This window comes from Syngnathus floridae, chromosome 8 (genome assembly GCF_059516105.1).
Source record: "Syngnathus floridae isolate MCC-2025c chromosome 8, RoL_Sflo_1.0, whole genome shotgun sequence".
Classification (NCBI taxonomy): domain Eukaryota; kingdom Metazoa; phylum Chordata; class Actinopteri; order Syngnathiformes; family Syngnathidae; genus Syngnathus; species Syngnathus floridae.
Window position 1 is genome coordinate 1460796 of NC_142420.1, and position 13543 is coordinate 1474338.

A 13543-nucleotide genomic window follows, 5' to 3' on the forward strand; every position below is an offset into this window, starting at 1 on the left:
TTAGTAGATTAGTATTATCCTGGTCCGCCTAGTGGTTACCACGGTTTTGCCTCTTAAACATCAACAACTTTGTTTCCAACTAGGAGTAGAAGCGCACGTCTTGTGTGAATATTATGAATGCGAGGTTAAAGTTGGCTGTTATTGACTTGCCCTCGGCTTAACCTGAGTTTAACACATGCGCGTGCACACACACACACACCAGCTTCCACACGTGGTCGTCTGAGGAGCCCAATGAGCAAATTCCACCTGCGCCAACAACTGTCAACGCCGCAGGACGCCGTAAATCGTCTCCTCTCGCACTTGGCCGCCCCTCGCGACCGTGTTTGTTTATGTCCCAAGTGACGTTTCAACGTTTGGTCTATTTTTCTGCTACTTGGAAAAATAACGTCGCTCGTGTCTCTCAGCCGTTTTTTTTTTCTTTTTCTTTTCTCAAGGCAGCTGTACAAGTTGTCTGTGGGCTAATCTCCCGACTGGCTGCTAATCCACAGCAGCTGCCTCAACATCATTAGTCCATCTTGCCTCACTTAACATCAACCTGGACATTTATCTCATGTCCCCTTATAGCGCTGGGAGTCCCCCAAAAACACTTGCCTTCAAGAAAAAAAAAAAAAACACTTTTAACTCACTGTGGTGTGTGTGTGTGAGTCTGCATATGTATGGGCCCAAAACGGAAATTTTTGAGGCGCAAGGAGATGATTTAGCGGTGCATAATGTTAATTGACTTGCCAATCAATATTCGCCTTTCATAATGCTGGGCAAATAAAAAAAATATATAAAATAAATATTAAAATAAAATATTTATTTCTTTTTAAAATGAACAAATAATAATAATAATGAATAAATAATAATAAAAAATGTACTGCTTGAAAATAGATAAAAATATGAAAAGGCACTGGCGTGACCTGCACTTTGTTGTCTTCTGCCAGAATGGTTTTGCGGTCGTGCGACCGCCCGGACACCACGCCGAGGAGAGCACGCCGATGTAAGTCAATTGTCAGTGTGTGTGTGTGTCCTTTAAAGTTGGTGACTTGCAAAATGTTGACGTTGTGTCTCACTTGGCTCCGTCCTCAGGGGATTCTGTTACTTCAACTCGGTGGCCATCGCGGCCAAGCTCCTGCAACAGAGGCTCAATGTCAGCAAGATCCTCATTGTGGACTGGGTGAGTTCCAGACAAAACACTCCCAAGCGGCTCCCGAGCAGTAGAGGAAATGTGAAAATTGATCCTTTGTTCTCTCTTTGCATAAGCGATATACAGAAAAATAAATCCAAATGAGCCATTGTTGCTCGGTGATTTATTATTATTATTATTTTTTGACATTTTGTTGGTACCTGCTGTTTGAAAGGGTCGCCACGTTTCCGCACTCGTCGTGCAGCGTGCCGCTAAGTAGGTGAGCGGCCACGTCCTAAGCGGGATATGTCGGTCCAAAGGCTTTTGAAGCGCGCCGCGGTCGCGTCGAGGTGGAGCGCGAGCGGCCCCGCTCGCGGCTATTCTCAGAAACCTTTGAAGGGCCTTTTCATTTCCTCTCTGGACGATCATCCATCCGTCCCGCCAGCACGTTGTCGCGCCGCTCTGCCACCATCCAGACAACGGGGACATTTTTTGACTGGAGTGTATTGAAATACATTCTTGCGTAATAGATTCTCAAGTCTTTTAATAGACACCATATTGTCGACCAGATTTTTTTTTTGGAACTTGTATCCATTGCAAGGACGCAAGCCTACGATTGATCAGGAAGTCCGCCACGTTGGTTTGAAGGCCTGAGATCGAACTGGAATTCGGCCATCTTGGTTTGAAGGCCTGAGATTGAACAGGAAGTCGGCCATTTTAAGGGAATTCTGATCATCTTGTGCATCACTTGAGTAGATTTAGTTTTGATTAGACTGTTCGCGTTCACAGTGTGAGCTGACTGTTTTTGTTTTGCGTAACCAGGACGTTCACCACGGCAACGGCACTCAGCAGGCTTTCTACTCGGACCCCAGCGTTCTTTACCTGTCGCTGCATCGTTACGACGACGGCAACTTTTTCCCAGGGAGCGGCGCCCCCGATGAGGTACGACTCCTAAAATGTATTTCTTGATGAATTGCTCGCTGACTCGCTGGCAACTTTAGGTCGGCAGCGGCCCCGGTACTGGCTTCAACGTGAACATGGCCTTCACCGGAGGACTCGAACCACCCATGGGAGATGCCGAGTACTTGGCGGCTTTCAGGTAAGACTTCCTGTAATTTCTTGTCACTGCTGATTGGCCGACGTGAATAATGGAAAGAACACGTGTATGTTTCCGGCATGATGTCACACTATTTACGTAACTAACGCCGATATCGGCCCAAGACCGCCGATGGGTGGATGGATGGATGGATGGATGGACGGATGTATGGATGGACGGACGGACTGACGGATGGATGGATGGATGGATGGATGGATGGATGGATGGATGGATGGATGGATGGATGGATGGATGGATGGATGGATGGATGGATGGATGGATGGATGGGCGGACGGCCCGTAGCCCCAAAGCTTCCTCTTGTGCCACGTTGCGTTTGCAGGGGATCGCGGTTGAGCCGCAAGAAAAAAGATAAGATTATTGGCTGTAATGAAATCCAGAAGCTCTCTCTCTCTCTAGCTCGCTCTCTCTCTCGCTCTCATGCTGGCTCTCCCCTGCTCTCTTTTGGCTTGCTCAATGAGAGGGGAGAAGAATTAAAGTTAATTGAAAGCAGCTCTCCTCGGAGCCAGATGACATGGCTTTGAAGTGTTAGTGTGCGTGTGAGTGCATTTTTTTTCTCGACTCTCTCATTCCCTCTTCTCTCGTCTCCTGCCCTGCTCGACGTTTTTTATGAACGAAGGGGGAAGCCCTGAAGCTTTGGCAATGGAGCTTATTGTTGGCGGCTCTTGCTGGACTTTATACCAACATGGCTTCTTTTGCACATTGTAAAAGATGATTACACGGACCTGCAGTTTTCTTATGAAGCACAGCAAGCATCTGCAAGAGTGTCCGTGACAAAAAATGGGCTCTGCATGAAGAACGTCATTCTCAAAGATAATAGATAAATAAACAAAGCGACCAAACTGCAGATCCTATCTAAAAAAAACTTTCAAATGGAGCCACTTGCATCTCTGTGAAATTTGTTCCAAAAACACCTACATGGTCAATAGATCAGTCTTCCTTCCAAATTCCATCTTCCTCCCACATGCCAGTCTGCAAAGCCATTGCTGGAGCTTCTTCCTGCCGAACATGTCGAGGTTTGATTCCGCTGGGGTGGGAGGGAGGCACCAGTCATTAGAGCAGCTGCTTTTATCATCCTCATCGCTCAAGGTTGGAAGAAGAGGACTTCCGAGTAAATGTGGCGGTCAAGGTTTTTCCCTCGGCGAACAGCGAATCGTCACCGTGCCCCTAAGGCCTTTTGAAACTTCCGAAGATCTACGGCGGATCCCTGTGGTACTCCGCCGCTCCCCACGAAGCAACACTACACGCCTAAATGTCAGCTACTCCCTCGTTCCCCTCTCGAAAATGTGCGTTCAGAGCCCTAGCCACGAAAAGTCGCCAGGAACCACGTGTTTGGCCCTGTGGTGAGCGCTCACCAAGCGAATGAAACATCAATGTTAACTTGCGGTACGCGAGGAACAGTAACACACTTTTTAACGGCTTTATTCAAACACTGTCGGTCCCCGTCGGATTGTGCCGCTTGGATTGAAATGGAAGCTCGCTCGCATTTATTGGCCGCGGCGTGTCGGCCAACCTGCAACAGTCGCTGCGTGTCAACAAAGTGTTGTCATTGACCACACCCATCCCACTTTTAGAAGTATCTCCTCTACTTTACGTCCATGCAATTATAACTGGCCTCGCTCTGCTTTCTACTTAAGGAGCTTCTATTACCGCTTGCAAATGTTCAAAATTACCCTTTCTAGAAGGTCGTGTGGTGACTTTCGCTTCCGTGCACGCATACGCACAGTTGCTCTGTGTGTGTGTGTTTGCTTAAAAATCTTTTAGAGTTGAGCGGTGATATTTTGCTGTTCATTATGTCTCTCAGTTCTTGGTAAATACGTTCGAAGGCTCAGCAGTGACTTTGACTTGACTTGACAGAGCAACTTGCAGATTCCAGCCGGTTTGATGCTATCAAAAGGGAATGTCATCAATTTTGAGGGATCATTATTTGCTGATCCGGACTTTGTGGTTTTGATTGCGCTCCGGAATGGGTGGAGTGACAGTTCTTTTCTCAGGAAACGTTGTGTTTCTTGGAGCTCTCGACGTCTGGCCTCGTCGGCGGCCGTATCGTTCCGCCAACCTTTTTGCATGACAAAAATAACTCTTAATGAAATGTGGCCACACGGGACCGGGAGATAAAACTTTTGGCGGCATATTTAAGGTTTCCGCACCTGCCTTACGTTGTACATATTTTTCTTTAGGTACAAATTTGCATGGTGTTTTAAAGTTTCTGCATTTGCCTCGTAGGACGGTGGTGATGCCGATAGCCAACGAGTTTGCGCCAGACATGGTTCTGGTATCATCTGGGTTTGATCCCGTGGACGGACATGCTCCGCCTTTGGGTGGATACACGCTGACCGGCAAATGTAAGTTCACCATTGATTTGGTTTGCCATGTGACAATTAACTCATTCACTGCCCGCCCAGTTATAAACTGAACTTTGACGTCTATAGCCATCAAGTGAAAACTGCAGAAGGCCCTCGCTATACCATGTTTTGAGATCATTCGAACATGTTAGGCCCTCAGTGTGGAGCCTCGATTGCAGCTTCATCACAAGGCGTATATTGTAGCGTGAAACCTGCCTCATATTCTGGCCACCTTTTGGCCCCAATAAATCCACAGCGCACCTCTTGTGGATTGTTTCTCTTCTTTTAAGCCATGTGCAGGCCCACTTTTTTGTTTTCTTTGATCAAATTCCAGAAAGGAAGTGGGAGCTTCATTAGCCTCCCCCTGACTTTTTTTTCTCTCTCTCTCTCGCTCTGTTTTCCTGCATATCCAGGTTTCGGCTACCTGACCAGGCAGCTGATGGGTCTGGCAGGAGGTCGGCTGGTACTCGCCCTGGAGGGAGGCCATGACCTCACCGCCATATGTGACGCGTCTGAGGCCTGCGTCTCCGCTCTGCTCGGCAACGAGGTAAGATGAGAGAGAGCCAGGCGGGGCATCATTGGTGTGGAAAAAGAGAAGCCTCATATCACAGCTATTGTTTGCTTGTTTTGAAACATTTCACTGGGTTTCGTATGCAAGGCATTTCTTCTTTCGAGCTCGTTGTCGACACGGAGATAGAGTCCTTCACGCTTGACAGGAAGTCAGCAGAGGCTGCCAGAAAGACGGCACTGGGAGAGGCTTCCCGGGCAAAAGGTTAATTGTGGGCGTGTGTAGGTTGGATTCTGGATCGCGGCGCTGCGATTCATGGCGCTCGACAGAATAGCCGCCTCCACTTTTTTGGCTTAGCGGAGCTCGAGTTCGCACTCGGCTCCAGATTATGTAACCAAGTTAACTTTACATCTCTTGCTGTCCAAATGTGCTCCAGTTAATATTTTTTCATCATTAGAGATTTAGTCCCGCTTAGTCAGCCATTGCGCCAAGAGTTAGCAAAGCTAGCTTGTGCTGTGAAGTTAGTACTGAGGACTTTGCAAGTGAAGGACAACTGCTTCAAAAATTCTGAATCGGATCAGGAGTTTCGGCAGCCTGCCGAGCACCAGACGTGGCGGCGGTTTTTTTTTTCCCCCCCCGTCAGGAGGTCAATGGACGAGTGGCGCGTAGAGCTGCAAATGTGAAAATAGGCAGGAGGCGTCGAGCGTCAATTGCCCCATGGGGCCGCCCCGCTCGCTGGCCGACGCACATCTGAAAGCGGTTAGCCTCGCACCTCTTTCGGCGAGGTCAGTCCAGGCCTTGGGATCAGATCGGACGGGGAAATGAGGTAATTGTTTGAAGTGGAGCGTGAGGAAACCAACCTGGGTTATTTTCATGCTGCTTTTATGATGGATTCTGTTTTTGCATCATGCAAGGAGTTTCTAATTGCCCACTTGGAACGGCTGATGCTCTTTTCAAACATGCCTGAAGGTTTGCATGGCAGCAGCCCCTGGAAAAGTTTGGGGATAAAAAAAAAGCCTCTGACAACCAATTGATCTACAGACAAGAAATGTAATGGTCACGTCTATCATAACAAGCCACTTGGCTAAATTGTCCGGCATTGTTAGCTCGGCTTTTTGAATGTAGCTAGAGCATAGCTTCACAAAACTAACACCGCTTCAGGAAAGTTGAACCGTAACCAACAGAAAGCGAGTCAGCGTCAATATAATTGTCTTGATTTCTGGTGATGTCAGTCAGCAGCAGCAGCGAGGGGGGGCACGTTTAGATTGTCGGAATTTTGATACCTGACAACCGGGAAAAGGCCTGAAATATCCCTGATGGTATCAAAACAGGAAGCCAGTAACTGCTTTATCATAATATCAGCAAAGGTCCCCGTAATGGATCTGGAATGCGGCTGGAAAACATCAATGGCGCTTTGCAGTTCCGAAGAGAAAAAAAAAAGGCTTGGATGGTTTTTGGCTTTTCCCAGTTCACGAGTCAATCGTGGTCGGCTCCATGTGCTTTTTTTTCTTGCTTGAACGTTTCTGGATCTGTCAAACGACAGGCAAGATGGGGAACTTTAAATTGACAGCCAATGAGGTTGCGGTCCTCTGCAGGTTTCTTTGTTTCTGCCAAATTGCCAAAAAGCAACTCTTGCATTCAATCAAAGACCCATTTTGAAAGTTTCTATTTCTGCTTGACCCCTTTGACCTGCGTCGCTCGTACTTTTACTGGCCTTCCGAGTGAGCTAATTTATGATTGCTAGCAAACAGACGCATAGACGCACGCTTGTTAGCAATGATTTGATAAACAACAGGCTAATATGCTAATGGCTTGCACCCGTCTGTGCCTTTTTTGGGCATGTTTTTGCTCCGGTTACAGTAAGACGCTCAAATTCACCTGTCCCCTCTCGGGGCCCAGCAGTGGAAAAGATCACCTGCTTTGCTCGCCACACGCCGTTTCGCCCCGCTCACTTAGCATGACATAATCAACAGGTTTTGGTGACCGCTAACACATGTAGGCCGCCGCAACCGTAAACAATGGCCGCCTTGTGCGGCCTTTTTCTTTTGCTGAACAAGTGGAATCCCACCTCTTTCCACTGTTTTTGTTTCAGCCTCCCCCTGGAATGTTTATACCGGCGCACATTCCTCGCTCGTAGCTCGTGGCTTTCCGCGGCGTCTCACTGCGGCGTCTAGCTGCGGCGTGCCAGGACATCAGTCAACGTGTCGTAGAAGTCTTCAAACTGTTCTCGTCGTCTTCTTTTCATACCACCGACGGATTGGTGGACCTTATGGGTTTCTCTGTAGCCATTCCTGCCAGGTGGGGACCCCCAGAGGACCCTGACATGAGCCATTAAAGTTTATAAGCATGGGGCCCGGCTGTCAGTCATGCAGACAGACCGCCCACCCCACCCCCCTTCCGAGCGCTGGCTGAGGTGAGCCCCCGTGAAACCCCAGAGAACCCCTGACCTCCGTTTGACGGAAAGCTCAAGCGAGCGGGCTTCGTCTGGTTTTGACGGGCTGGGGGTTACGGCAAATCGTTTTGGGCTTGTGCCTGAAGGCTCAAAGATGACTTTGCAACCAAATAGTGGACCACTCTGGCTTGCGGGAAAAAACTCTTCAAGACTACAACAATATTGTCTTGTTTTTGAAAACGGTTCGTTCCGACGGATCTCTTTTCAGATACAATGGGCGGCTTCCGTCTCGCTTTGAAATGTTTGCAAAGTAGCCGTAGGTCACGTGTGTCCATGCACAAGTACCCGCTCCTTTCCTGCGCTCGTGATGTAGCGTGGCGTGACACGGATGGATTAAAGTATCCCTCTCCCTGCACTGCCTCTTCCTTCCACCGCTACGGACCCCCCCGCACACTGTTTGTTCAAATTAAAAGAACTATTCTGACCTGGTGGAAGGCAGCCAACTTGCCCTTGACATCTTCCTCTTTGGCTCTTGCCTGCCCGCCGACGGCCAACATGAACGTGTGTTCATCTCTCTTTGCAATCCACTTGATTGATTGGCAGCCAATAAGGTTGCGGCATCATGACAAAATTCGCCATGTAGTACGTGTTTGTCTACACGCGTATAATTTGGTGTGAGCAAGCAGTTTCCATGTCTGTGTCCTTGGGGTGGGTCACAGTACAAAGAGCATATTGTCTTTTATTTTGGTCATAGTTCTGCGAGTTCACATCCAGAGGTGAGCTGGGAGGAGAGTTACTGGTGGATCGCTTACAAATAGTGGTGCCAATTCAAATGCAGCAAGAATGCGCAGCTTGAGTCGGCCTCATCAGTGAGCTCATCACAATTTACAGAAGAGGCGCTCAAAAGACATCAATGAAACGAGCCAAAGCATAGACCATTAAACGTGGTCTAAATTTGCTACATGAGTCTCCATCTTTAAATACACAAAAGGATTGCAGAGTCATGTGGCGATGGCCCTCATTTCATTTTTTCCTTTCAGTTGGAGCCCATTCCTGACGAGGTCTTGCAGCAGAGACCAAACGCCAACGCCGTCCACTCGATGGAGAAAGTTCTTGAAGCTCACAGTGAGTGAACAACTGTAATTGTCTTATGCGTCAATGTGCTGTTGTATCAAAAATCACACAAAAGTCTGCATGGAAATCAAATGCAAAAAAATGGGTCATTTATTTTTAGGATTTTTTTTTTTTTGGAGGTTGTGTGTGATTCTTTTTTTCTTTTTTTTTTTTAAATGTATATTTTTTTTGTTTTATGTGTGGATTTTTTTCACACATTTTTTTTCTGTGATTTTTTTCTTTTTTTTTTCTTTTCACCAAATCTTGTTTGGTTTGCGCCCAGGTAAATACTGGTGCTCACTACAACGCTCTGCCTCCACACTGGCTTGCTCATTGAGCGAAGCCCTACGGCGAGACGCGGACGAGGCGGAAACCGTCTCCGCTATGGCCTCGCTCTCCGTCGCCAACAAGCACTTTGGAAAGAAGTACGTTTGCTCTAAATGCTTTTCTATGAGGAGGCCCAAAGACGTAATTGGCAAAGTGTCATCTCTGGATGTGCTCATTTCTAATGTGTGTGCGCACAGGACTGAAGAGGAACCAATGGAAGAGGACGCCCCCATGTAAACGTCCCCGTTTGCCTTTTCCAGCACTGAGACTTTGCCACTTGGGCCCATGTCATCGCCGCGTACTGGACAAGACAGGACAGGACAGGTCGGCACAAGTCAAAAGCATTATCTTGAAATGTACAAATGGAAACGAGTGGAAGAGCACGAGCATCTTTAGCGCCAGTACTTTTCCCCACGCTAGAGTGACACACGATTTTTTTTTTTTTTGTTGAACGCCAGTCAACAACGGACACAATACAGACGGACCAGCCGCATCCTTGAGCACGTTTTCATCAAAAGTGGTCGTGAAGAATGTGATTGTGCACTTAGGTTGGAACCTTCCCGCATTTTCCCCAGCTTCATTATCTGAATGGAACAAAGAGATCAATTGGGTGACATTTTTTTCCAACGTCTTATATGGTCGTTCTCATTCCAAAATGGCTGACAGTGTGGAAGAAGAGTGCATTTGTGCCTTTTTTTAGTTTTTTTCATTTTTGGGGGATATTTTTGGATACTTGCTTTGCCTTAAAAAGGGGCTCCAAAATAGCGGCGTCTCCCAATTCCACACGACTCGGCGACACATCGGGTGTGTGCATCACCAAACTTGCCTTGTCAACCTTTGAGGCTTACTTACTTAAATGGCCTTATTTTTTTTTTTATTTTCTTCCAGTCTCATCTTGGTAGGTGAGATCCAAACGTCCATTGGAGGCACTTACACGTAGCATGCACTGATAAATAGAAAGCCAACATTAGCGATAGCGTAGCTTTCAAACAGAGACACAAATTGGACGTTATTAATTCGGTTTTACGTTGTAACGTGTGAAGAAGAAAAGCGTCTTGCACGAATCAAATTGCTATTGGACAGGCTTCACGTTATTGATCCAAAAGTACATTTTGCAAGCAGCTTGCATTTTTTGTGGCTTCTTCTTATGAGTTTATTAGCCCAACACTGGAGTCTCATCAAAGTTGCCTTATCTTGCGCAACTTTCATCTTTGCCCCAACATTGATATCGTTAGCTCTCAAAAGTGGATTTTTGTTGTTTGTTGGACATTTTGACATCAATTTTGCGAGCACAAATTTTTTTTTTGTGCACCGTTGCAGGGATGTTGTGAGCTTTTTGTTTCTCATTGTGTATATTTTGTTGATACGTATTGCCTTGTGTTGCGTCACAAAGCTGACAAGACTGATGAGGGTCTGGAAATGGACTGAAGGGTTTGTGTGTGTGTGGGGGGGGGGGGGGTGTTTCTACTTTGTATACAATTGTGCATTGTCTGTTCATAGTAGAGTTGTATACTATATATGAAAAAGAAATGATTATATTGTATAATGAGTATGTTGCGTGTACATAGTAGGCCTCCTGAAGACGCCGTTTGTTGTCCTCGCTTCCATTTTGCTGTCGACTGCTTGTCTTTTCTTTTCTTTTTTTACGCGCCGTCATTTGGGATGCGTCGGTTCCCATCGGCTTGTCTGCTTCCCGTAGTCTTGCACATATTTGTACTTTTCCAAACGCTCCTTGTCTATTGCTGAACATGCATTTTTTTATATGGCACCTGTTACATTTGAGTCATTCAAAAAAAACTGAGACCAACATTAAATCTGGATTTTACATTTCAGAAACGTCTGAATGGGTTTAGCTCAAGCAACCAGGCTTTGGACTGTCCAGAAATTGGATGAATAGAATTCATATTTAGCAAGTGGCTGGCTAAAGCATATTTTTAACTGGCGTTGAGGAATAGCGCCGAGGGTCCCACGCTAGTTGTGCCACCCATGGGCGAAGGTCAAAGGTTTGAGCTTGTTTCCAAATAAACAGACGAGAATCCCCGTCGGTGGCGGAACTAACGCAAAGACAACACGTTTGAAAAGCAAATAGGAATACCTCCAGCTCCTCCTCAAATAAACACGCATTCCGGCACCGCTTTTGTCTCACCGCGACTCGGAATTAAGAGAGTAAGAGTGTCAATAGCCGCCGCCATCGCGTCTGCCTTTGTTAGCTCCTCAGATTGTGTAAATCATTGGGACGCCGCGTCGCGTGAAAGGCAAAGCCACCGAGCTTAACGGACAATATTTGCAGAAAGCAACGAGCCAGGAAGGGAGACGGCGCTCAAGAATGCGCCAGCTCCAAACGACCTAACCCGTCGTGCACCTTCAGCTAAGCTAAAGTGGGCTATGCTAATGATGAATACGAAGAAAATACTCGTAAGGCAGCCCACAACTCAGAAGAATCGCTTTGCGAAGCTTCGACTACTCGCCCTTTGCAAACATTGTGATCGTTTTCTGAGGAGATTGGGAAGTTTTTTTAGCACACTCCACACCGCAGGAGAATCACTCAGGTTAATCGTTTGGAGACATCCGATTATCGGGTGTGCCCGCATTCATCATCGCCACCGCATGCGGACACGTCACCCCGTGACCCCGCCGCAAAGTCGGGTCACCGGGGAGGTGGAGAAGCCTCCTTCTTCCTGGAGGCCTGCCCGCAAGATGGCGGTCGGGTCGCCACAACAAAGCGCACAAACGTCATGACAGATTGAATGATGGCAATACCAAAGCCCCGCCTTCGCTATCTTGGTTTTTTTTCCACTTGATTCCTCACTGTGACATTGCGGTCTGCGGCCTCAGCGTCTGCCGTTGTCAGTTGGCTCTATCATTACGCAGCCACCCGGGTGTGTGTGCGTGCGCGCGTGTGTGTGTGTGTGTGTGTGTGTGTGTGTGTGTGTGTGTGTGTGTGTGTGTGTGTGTGTGTGTGTGTGTGTGTGTGTGTGTGTGTGTGTGTGTGTGTCCACCCAGCTGGACTCATCACACAGCACATTTTAATTGCAGGTTTCAGTGTCTAAATGAGTGATGCCGCTCGGGCCAGCGTGACTAATTACAGATGACGCTCATGACAATCGTTTTTGGAGCGGTCGCAAAACAGACTTGGAAAAGGTAGACCGCAGGCTTAGCTTTAGGCCCCTTACTTTTTGCCCCATCTTGTTTGACGACTTTGGTGTGAAAAACAAGTGATCACCTTTTTTGTTGCTGTCCATTCCGTCTCTTTAGAAACAGGGGAAGCTCGGTTATTTTGGCTTCATTCCCCCCCCCCCCGTCTCTCCGGGGGTGGTCCGGCACGGCCTGCACGTAAAAGCTCCTGAAATAGCGCGACCCTTCCGACTGGCGTTGACCTCTGCGGCCGGCCGTGGTTGTCGCTGATGAGCCCAGGGGAGAACGTTGCTCATCGTTGATGTGGAAAACAAAACGCCTGGACCGCCTCCATCGGGCCCTGAAACAAGCAGAGTGAAAACGAAGGACTCGCTCTGTTTACACGCTGGATCGCTTGTTGCCGCTACAACAAGCCTTGAAAATATTCCCCGGTTAGATTTGGTATTTCGGTCGGAGCGCTCTGCTCGTAAAAACTGTAATTATTGTTTGGCTGACAACACGGACGCTTAAGTTAGATCCGCTTGCAAGATGCTCCGTGCTGAGGTAAAACTGTCAGAGCAATGTGCCAAAGCAAAAGAGGCTGATGAGGCTTGATTACTTCAGGGATGCTCGTCATGGAAAAGGAAGCAAAGAAATTTGTGCAACAGCCCAGACTACGCTGCCTCTTGGCTTGGCATGACACACTCCCCATCAATTCACCGATTTTGAACTCTTTCTGTTAAGAGGCCACCAAGTCCAAATAGGAATTGGGTAAAAGAAACAAGTCCCATGTTGTTGTTCTGCTTCTTTCTACGGACGAAATGTAGTTAGCACAACGCAAGCCGGCCGTGGGAGGCGAATGAAAATGTCGTCGCGTTTTTCCGTGCCGTTTTTACAGGAAACATCTGGATCTCCGGCCCCAGCCGAGCAGCGTGGCCCCGGGTGATTGGGAGCCGCTCAGATGCGAGGGCCCGGAATAATGAGCCCGTATCAAACGGGCTCCCGCCGAGAAGCGGGGGTGGCCGGCGGCGAGCGAGAACCAGCGCCAAAGGTCCAGCACAAAAAAAGTGAACGGTAACACTGTTAATGTGCAAGACAATTCAATGCAGCTCTGCTTACCTTGAGAATGCTTCGGCTCTGCGGCGTCAAGCATTTTTGGAGTGCAGCTCGTCCTTTTGACCGTCTCCTATTTCAACGACACAGCTCAAGCAACCGCAGGCATTTCTTTCTTTTTTTTTTTTTTTTTTTACACCAACAATGCAAAGTCACATCACGCGCCAGCTGCGACCTTTGTAAACACTAGCAAAAACATGTATGATGCATTTCTGTATCTGATTAGATTAGTTTTTTTTTCATCAAGGTCATTTTTTTTGTTTAAAAAAATGCTGTGTGAAATCAAACATCACCTTCATTCAACAAATGATTTCGAACGTTTTGATGAAGACTAAAACGCCATACATTATGAGAGAAAAATAATGCCAGGTGTGAGGCTATACTTTTCTGTACATGTGTGTGTGATGTG

At 47.4% G+C, this 13543-nt stretch overlaps 1 protein-coding gene across 10 annotated transcripts in view; it reads left to right on the top strand.

The window, feature by feature from the left end:
- LOC148393839 (histone deacetylase 4-like) overlaps positions 1 to 13543 on the top strand; it is a 45411-nt gene that overhangs the window by 27257 nt on the left and 4611 nt on the right. For all 10 annotated transcript variants that reach the window (XM_088382488.1, XM_088382489.1, XM_088382490.1 and 7 more), the window contains 9 exons: positions 927 to 982; positions 1072 to 1159; positions 1931 to 2050; positions 2110 to 2207; positions 4449 to 4567; positions 4981 to 5114; positions 8508 to 8592; positions 8864 to 9005; positions 9105 to 13239. In XM_088382488.1, coding sequence (XP_088238614.1) covers positions 927 to 982; positions 1072 to 1159; positions 1931 to 2050; positions 2110 to 2207; positions 4449 to 4567; positions 4981 to 5114; positions 8508 to 8592; positions 8864 to 9005; positions 9105 to 9144 — 882 coding nt within the window. In that variant the 3' untranslated portion in view covers positions 9145 to 13239. The remainder of the gene's footprint in view (positions 1 to 926; positions 983 to 1071; positions 1160 to 1930; positions 2051 to 2109; positions 2208 to 4448; positions 4568 to 4980; positions 5115 to 8507; positions 8593 to 8863; positions 9006 to 9104; positions 13240 to 13543) is intronic.